Source organism: Lemur catta, chromosome 21 (assembly GCF_020740605.2).
Source record: "Lemur catta isolate mLemCat1 chromosome 21, mLemCat1.pri, whole genome shotgun sequence".
Lineage (NCBI taxonomy): Eukaryota > Metazoa > Chordata > Mammalia > Primates > Lemuridae > Lemur > Lemur catta.
The window spans coordinates 34,265,919-34,274,469 of record NC_059148.1 but is presented as its reverse complement, the minus strand read 5'-3'; the positions used below and the strand labels follow the sequence as shown (position 1 = coordinate 34,274,469).

Sequence of the window (8,551 nt, the reverse complement as noted above, 5' to 3'; positions counted from 1 at the left end):
CGGCGCCGGCACAGCATGGGGACACCCCGCTGGCGGTGGCGCGCGCTGGCCTGTCTGGGCGCAGCGCTCCTGGTCCTGTGCGCGGTGCCCCGTGCCCTGCGCCCCGGTGAGTGCGCGCGACGGACGGAGGAGGGTGGCAGGTGGGGGGATGCGGGGACACCTGCCACCTGGGGTGGGGGCAGGGTAGGGCTGGGGGCGGGGTGGCCCAGGAAGGCTTAGATACCGCGCGCGCGCGCCAGCAACCGTCTTGGTCCCCGTCGGAAGTGGGTCTCTCAATGCCGCGGGGAGAGGTGACCATTGGGTGCCTGGGGACCCGGTCTGCTGCGGGTGGGGACCGGCGTTCGGCCAGTCACCGGAGGGACCTCATTGTCCTGTCCCCACTCCTTGAGCGCCCCCCCCGGAGCCCCTCGTTGGAAGCCTGTGCGGGCCGTGGAGGGGCGTCCCGCTCTCCCCGAAGTCCCCACTGGGAAGGACTCGGGGCTCCTTTGCATCTCCCTTGGGGAAACTGAGGCAGCCAGTCCTGACCCTGCAGGGCTGAGTCCTTGCTGGAGCCGGACACGTGCTGAGTGTTCCGCTCTGAGTCTCTCTGCTCAGATCCTCCCACCGTCCCATGTCACAACGAAGGAAACTGAGGCCGGAGAGGCCGGGGGACGGGTGTGCAGGGCCGGGTGCTGGTTACGGAAATGCCTGGGCTTGGAGGTGCCCGGTCGGCGCCCTGATTTCCTGACGTCTTGCTTTGTTTGCCTTTCCGTGTATGTGTGCATGCGCATGTGTGCATGTGCACGTGTGTGCACGTGTGTGCATGTGTATGTGTGCATGTGCGCACGTGTGCATGTGTGTGCACGTGTATGTGTGGACGTGCGTGTGTGCACGCACATGCATGTGCATGTGTGCACACGTGTATGTGCATGTGTGTGCGCATGTGCACGTGTGTGCATGCGTGTGCATGTGCACGCATGGATGTGTGTGTGCATGTATGTGCACGTGCATGTGTGTGCATGTGTGCATGCGTGCATGTACATGCGTGTGTGTCTGTATGCATGCATGTGCCTGCGTGCATGTGCACGTGCATGCATGCATGCATGTGTGTGCATGTGTGCGTGTACGTGCGTGTGCATGCGTGCATGTGTGTGCATGTGCACGTGTGTGCATGCATGTGCACGTGCATGTGTGTGCATGTGTGCATGTATGTGTGTGCATGTGCATGCATGGGTGTGCGTGCACGTGCACATGCATGCGTGTGTGCATGTGTGCATGTGCACGTGTGTGCATGTGTGTGCATGTGCGTGTGCACGTGGCGGGGACATCTCCGCCCACCTCCCCCACAGCTCTGTGACAATCTGCGGCTGACCCTTGGAGCCTCCCAGACGCAGTCCCAGGGAGTCACTCACTAGCCACCCCCCAGGGCGGGCGGGGACCGTGGGCAGTGGGGGCGGGGAGGAGAGCAGGGCTGGGGAGGCTCCTGCCCATCCACCTTGTCATTCTCGCTGTCCCCTGTCCCCTGCACGTCCAGACCCAGCAGGCCAGCCCTGGGCATGGAGCTCCCCCCACCCGTGAGCCGCCCGGCCGCGTGGGGGTGCTCCTCCCGTCTCCCCGCAGTCTGGCGTGCGGCCGTCCCTGTCCCCGGCCACCCGTTCAGTAGACAGATGGTCACCCGGGAGCTGGGACAGGGCAGGCCACAGTGGCTTCTGTCCCCTCAGGGCTCGGCCGCGGCGTCGGATGCGAGAGGACCCTCGGCCTCAGACAGACAAGGGTTAATGTCACCAACTCGTCCAGCCTCTCCGGGGAGCTCTTTCCTGTCCCCCCGGCTGAGGGGAGGGGACACAGCTGGGGGCAGGTCTTTTCCTGCCAGGCCTCAGGCCTGCTAGACAGAGACCCCGCTGCCTGTCACCTCTGGAAATGGCCTTAAGGGGGGGCGGCTTCAATGTCCCTGCAGCCATGGCCCCAGATGGGAGCGGCTGAAGGAGTGTGGTTTGTCGCCTGTGAGCGCTTCTACGGGGGCCTCAGGGGAATTTCAGCCCGTCGGCCCAGGTGGGTGGGTCCCCCACGGTCCCCTGCAGGTGGGCGACACACCACAGTTGCACGGCCCTGGAAGCATCCACAGGCGTTGACGAAATGCCATTTTGGGGTCCCTCGCAGAATACGTGCAGAAACGCCCAAAGATTGCCGGACAGCCGAGTCCCCAGGGCTGTGGCAGGTGGCTGAGGACTGAGATGGGCTTGGGCTTGGAGCCCACTAGGGCCCCCCGAGGACTCCCCGCTGCGGAACCTTCCAGCACAGGGGCCGGGCCACACTGGCACAGCTGGAGGACGCCCGGGCGGGCAGCTGGAGCCTCTCAGCTGCCCCGTGTCCCCCGCCTGCCACTCAGCCCCCGCGGGCCCCCGGCCGGTGGCATTCCCTTAGTCCCTTGCTCAGTGCTCTGGTCTGCAACCGACTCCTTCCGCAGTCCCGGCTCTGCTCAGCCACAGCGAGTGAGGGACCCGAGACTGGGAGCCACCCGCAGACAACGGTAACAGTCCAGGTGTCCCTGCCGTGGACACAGACAGACCCCAGGGGCTCAGAGGACAGCTCCGGCTCTAGCTTCGGCTGGTCTCTGCGGTGGCCTCACCCTCAGCTTCACCAGCTCAGCGGCCCCAGCTAAAAGAGAGGGCTCCTTCGCCAACAGCTGCGGCTGGAGTCCCGGGGGCTGTGTTCCGTTCTGCAGGGCAGGGGCATTTGTGTTTGGGCTTTGAGGGCTGCATAGGAGTTTACCGGACAGGAAACTACAGACAGAGGGAAAGGCCGGACAGAAGGCCGGACAAAATGGCCTGGTGTGTTAAGGGACGTGTCGTGGGCAGAGGTCTGGGTCCTCGAGAAGGAGGGGTGGGGGGGTGGTGGCAGCCAGAAAGATACTTTAGGCTGAGGCTCAGTCATGAACGGCCTTGAATGGCGGGCTAGGAGCTCTTCCTATGGCTGTGAGTGACCATTATCGGTCTTTAAATAGTCAGTGACACTGGGTGAGGTACAAGGGTTACAGGAAAGCAAAACGGTCCCCCTCCTCGTAGAACTGACCTTCCAGAAGGGTCAACCTGTGCACAAACCAGATGATTCCGCGGGAATAACTGCCAGGAGTACGTCAGAGCAGGGCGCGGGGACAGTCCTGGCGTGGGGTGCTGCTTTAGACTGCTCGGACGGGCCCTCTTTGCAGAGGGGACATTTGTCCCAGGGAGAGCCACGGGCCTGGCCAGTAGTGGCAGCATAGAGAGATCTCTATGTCTCTCTCTCAAAAAAAAAAAAAAACTAACTCACAATTGCTTTTTACTTGTGAAGGGCTTTGCCCAGTTGTCCCTCCCTGGGCTTGATGCCCAGAAGGAATGTCTCTGGCTCTGGGGTGCAAAGATCACCCCACAATGTCCCTGGGGGAGGGGAATGGGGCACAGGGGACCCAGCAGGGAGGCCCCCCTGGCCCCTGGCCCCTCCAGCTCTCCCGGCCTTGCGACACTGCCCGGCTGGAACTGATTAACCAGAAGCCATGTCGTAATCTCCGCTCGCTGCACCGGGGGTGTCCCTGCCAAAGGTGACTTGTGCCCCTCAGCCCTGCAAAGGGGGGGGCATGAGCCCTTCCTTGGCGGGGGGGTGGGGTGGGCGTGGTGTTTGCAGGTGTCCTCTGCTGACCGGCCCATTGTCCCTCCCTGAGCTGGCATTTCCCCATCGGTCCGTGTAAATGCACTGACAACGTGTGCATGGGCCGTGGGTGCCCGAGAGGCAGGACGGCATGGACATCAGGGTGCAGGCAGGGGTGCCTGGGCCCTGGGGTTGGATGCCATTTCTGGCACAGCGGGTAAGCTGTGAGGCCTTGGCAAGTCCCTTTGTCCCTCTGACCTCAGTTTCCCCATCTGTTAAATGGGGGTGATATGAGTTTCTACCTGCCAAAAGCCAGCACGCCGAGGGACGCAAAGTGCAAAGCACAGTGCTGGGCACTTGCCACCCCAAGGGTCTGCTGTTCGCACACTGCGGTTGGCACCGTGTCCGCCGGGGGCCGAGCACTGCAGGGTGTCCCCTGGCTGGGGACCGAGACCTGCCTTCGAGTCCGGGGCTGTCCCGTCCGCTGTGTGCACGTCCGGGCAGGGACCCTGGGCTCCCCCAGACCGTGGGCAGCTCCTTCCCTGTTGCTCCCACCCCTTCCGACCCAGCGGAGGGCCTGGGGGCAGAGGGTACAGGCCAAGGGGGCTTGGGTTTGGGACGACAGCAGTGGGGGGTGGCCCTGAGTGGGGGGTTGCACCCAGGGATCTACAAGGCACCCATCTGTCCCCTGCATGCCAGCCCGCCCGCCCGTCTGCGGGGCCCCGAGCTCCTCGGGTCTGCGTGGTGTCCAGGGCGGGGCTCTGCAGGGCGGTTCAGCCGTGTAATCACCGGCCGCAGCTATTCTGGGCCTCTGTCTGGTTCCTGTCCCCTCTTGCCCTCCACCCACGGGCCCCTGGGGTTTGTCGGGGACCCACTGTCCCGCAGGCTGTGGTCTGGCCGGGAACTGAGAGGCCCTGCGGGAGAGCTGGTGTTTCCGGAAGGCCGAGAACTGCCAACGGTGGGGCCCTGGGGCAGCTCCAACCCCTGCCCACAGACCCGGGCTGGTGGGCCCCCGCCTCGTCTCGGTCCCCAGCCGTGGCCCCGGGGAAAGGGACACCTGCCATCTGCAGGGCGGTGAGGAGGCCCCCGCCTCCTGTCAGAGCGGCCTGGAGCGGTGCCAGCTCAGCACGCGGTGACAGCTGCTACACTCGGGCCAGCGGTGGCCACACCCGGCCTGTGGCCTCCCCGCGCTTTGAGGGACTGGGCAACACGGCTGCCCTGTGTCGTCCGTTCACTTTCTGATGACAGTGGTGTCCCTGGGACACGTCCAGGATCCCTGAGTCTGAGTCCGGAGCCACAAGTCCAAGTGCTGGGACTCTCAATGACCCCGAGACACAAGCAGCCGCTGAACCCTCCCAGAAGTCCGTCGTAAGGAAAATTCTAGAATGTTTTCGGCGAATATATTCATTTATAGACTTTGCATGTTGTTGACCGCGGAGGGTTGTAGAAACCGTTGTTCTTCTAGATGCATTCTTTTTTTTTTTGAGACAGAGTCTCGCTCTGTCGCCCGGGCTAGAGTGCCGTGGCGTCAGCCTCGCTCACAGCAGCCTCAACCTCCTGGGCTCAAGCGATCCTCCTGCCTCAGCCTCCCGAGCAGCTGGGACTACAGGCATGCGCCACCACGCCTGGCTCATTTTTTATATATATTTTTAGCTGTCCAGCTAATTTCTTTCTATTTTTAGTAGAGACGGGGTCTCGCTCTTGCTCAGGCTGGTCTCGAACTCCTGACCTCGAGCGATCCTCCCGCCTCGGCCTCCCCGAGTGCTGGGGTGACAGGCGTGAGCCACTGCGCCCGGCCACATTTTCTTCTCCTACATTCCTGAGTTCCCGCAATGCTCTTCCCGGGAATATTCGATGTTCTGTGACTCCGAGGATACAGTGAGACGGTCACGTCGCCAGCGGGGGATGGATTTGGGGCGTTTCCGTGTTCCTGCTGTCATGAATAATGCTGATGGCAACATGGCTGCACGAGTTTCCGTGGGACCGTGTTTCCGGTCCTCCCGGGGCTGAGGGGCGGACGGAGGTGGGCCCGGCTGGGTGGTCGGGCCTTTCCCGGGTGGCCGGTGGGCTGCGTCCCGCCTGCCCACTCGTGCCTTCCTGCCTGGCACCCTGCAGCTTCAGAGAGCAGGATATGGCGGCAGGAATGGCACCAAGGAATGACGATGCCACCATATCCCCAAGGACATGCATTAGGGCCCCTGTCAGCGTACTCCACTAAGCCCCCAGAAGGTAGGCAGGACACCAGAGGGAAACTGAGTCCCAGAGGTGGGTCACCTGGGCCGAGATGCTTGGCCAAGCCCGCCAGCTCCACGTCGGTCCCTCTGACACAGCGGTGACAACACCTCTGTCCTTGTGCCCCGCAGCATTTCAAAGCCGCGCCCTGGGCTCCGGCTGGCTCGCTGGGAACAGGAGTCCCCTACAGATGCTGCATGACCTGGACCAGGTAGGTGGTCAGATCCCCACCCCTGGGGGGATGACTGTCCCTATCCCCAGCCGTGGGGACGCCACGGCCCCAGTGTAGACCTGCTGTCGTGGGACCAGACCCCACGCGGGGGGCCCAGAAGGGGGATTCCTCCCCGACCCCAGGTTCCGCCCAGAGAGCAGCAACAAACGCCAGTCTTGGGGGGCGGGTTGGCAAGGTGGCGGGCACACAGCAGGTGCTACATAAATGCTGGCTGTTGTCCCGCCCCAGATAGGCCCAGACAGGGCCAGCTTCCTGCCGCCCCGGCGCTGAGATTAGAATTTTCCAGTTGGGGTGGGGGGGGACGGGGACGGAGGGAGACACGGGGACCCAAAGGGACAGCGGCCATTCATGAATACACATTAGCGAACTCGTTATGGGTCAACTCGAACCCCGGCAGCCGGCAAGTGGCTGCATTTTTCCAAGTCTGCGCGGAATTAAACGCAGCGACCGTCTTGCGCGGAGTCCCTATCCTTGGTGACCCGAGCGCTGGCCGATGCGGGTCCCAGTTCCTTGTCAGGCGCCTGTGATCGGTCACATCCTTCTCCGGACAGCAGGAGCAAGGCTGGAGTCTGCTGTCCCCAAGCCCGGGTGCGGGTATAGATCCCGGCGGTCCCGGTGCGCAGTGGCAGCTGTTGTTAGAATCCCGCGCAGTCGGGTCCCCCAGTCCCTGGGCGCAGCCGTGAGCGCACACCGATGCGGTCCCAGATCCTTGCCAGGGCGCCTGTGATCGGTCACATCCTTCCCCGGGACAGCAGGAGCAAGGCTGGAGTCTGCTGTCCCCAAGCCCGGGTGCAGGATGGATCCCGGGGGTCCCCAGTGCGCAGTGGCAAGCATGCTGTTAGAACCCCGTGCAGCCGGGTCCCCAGTCCCCGGGCGCGCAGCCGGAGTCCGGGGGACCACACCGGATGCAACTGCGCATCTGTCCCCTGTCGTGTCCCCAACGCAGGGCCCTGCGATCAGCCCTGGCCGAGGTGCACCGGGAGCGGCGCGACCTGCTCCGCCGCGCCTGCAGCCCGCCACACAACCCGCCGGCAGCGCCTGCTGCGGCCCGAGGACCCTGCGACACGTGCTGGTGGACGACGCGCACGGGCTGCTGTACTGCTACGTGCCCAAGGTGGCCTGCACCAACTGTGGAAGCGCGTGCTGCTGGCGCTGAGCGGACCCGCGCCCGCAGGGGACCCGCGCGCCATCTCCGGCGCACGAGGCGCACTCGCCGGGTCGCCTGCCCTCGCTGGCGGACTTCGGCCCCGCCGAGGTCAACCGTCGCCTGCGCGCCTACCTGGCCCTTCCTGTTCGTGCGCCAGCCCTTCGAGCGCCTGGCCTCGGCCTACCGCAGCAAGCTGGCGCGTCCCTCGGGGGTGGCTTTCCAGCGGCGCTACGGCACGCGTCATCGTGCGGCGACTGCGGCCCGGCGCGCACACGACCGGACGCGGTGGCCCGCGGGCACGACGTGCGCTTCGCCGAGTTCCTGGCCTACCTGCTGGACCCCGCGCACTAGCGGCGCGACGAGCCCTTCAACGAGCACTGGGAACGCGCTGCAACAGCCCTGTGTCACCCGTGCCTGGTGCGCTACGACGTGGTGGGGGCAAGTTCGAGACGCTGGCCGAGGACGCCGCCTTCGTGCTGGGCCTGGCCGGCGCGCCCGGACTCAGTTCTCCCCGCGCCCGCCGCCGCCAGCCGCCCAGAGCGCCCGCCACCTTCCTCCCGCGACCTGGCGGCGCGTCTGTTCCGGGACATTCAGTCCCTTCTACCAGCGGCGCCTCTACGACCTCTACAGGCTGGACTTCCTGCTCTTCAACTATTCTGTCCCCTCCTACCTGCGGCTGCACTAGCGCGGGGACGTCCCCGCCCCCCGCCCCCGACGGCCGGCTGCGACCGCCCGCTTGGAGATCCGCGGTGGCACCGGAGCGCGCTGCGCGTTTCTGGCAAGACCCCAGGGACCCCCTGTTTGAGAACCACGGCACGCACCGGTCCCTGGCTGGCACACAAGCAGGTTAGGGGGACCATGACAGGCATGAGGCCAAACCCCCAGCTGGGGGACCCCTCCCGGGCAAGCGAGGAAGCGGCAGCTCAGACGCGGTGACAGCCAGTTTTCGTTTACACGGTCCCCTGCCCTGCAACGCTGTCCCTCTCCCAGGGTGCAGGGAACACCTGGCCCGGTTTAGGTGCGGCCCCACCCCGGGTGGCTGTCCACCTGTGGGTCTGCCCCTGCTGTCACTTGAGGCCTCCTTCGTGTACCTGCTCCAGGTGACAGACACGTCCCTCGAGTGTGAGTCCCGTTGGCTGGGCCAGAACTTGCGAGTCAGCGGTTTTGGGTTTTGTAGAGGCCACTTTTGGGTCAGCTCTGTCCCCGAACCTGCAACAGGGGAGAATGCTGCCACCCGACGCTCCCGATGGCCGGTGGCCCAAGCCATGCCACCCACCCCCCATCCTGGCAAGGACAGTCGGGGGCCAGGAGAGATGCCCGCCCTTTGGCAGGACCTG

At 64.9% G+C, this 8,551-nt stretch overlaps 1 protein-coding gene across 1 annotated transcript; it reads left to right on the top strand.

The window, feature by feature from the left end:
- On the top strand, nt 1-7,999 carry CHST13 (carbohydrate sulfotransferase 13). Its single transcript, XM_045534737.1, is given in 14 exon segments — nt 1-106; nt 5,967-6,046; nt 6,773-6,915; nt 7,014-7,080; nt 7,082-7,123; nt 7,125-7,196; nt 7,199-7,261; nt 7,263-7,352; nt 7,354-7,455; nt 7,457-7,480; nt 7,482-7,649; nt 7,652-7,752; nt 7,754-7,805; nt 7,807-7,999. Coding segments are annotated over 14 exon segments (1,188 nt in total). The 5' UTR covers nt 1-15; the 3' UTR covers nt 7,900-7,999.
- Nucleotides 8,000-8,551: the final 552 nt, after the last annotated feature.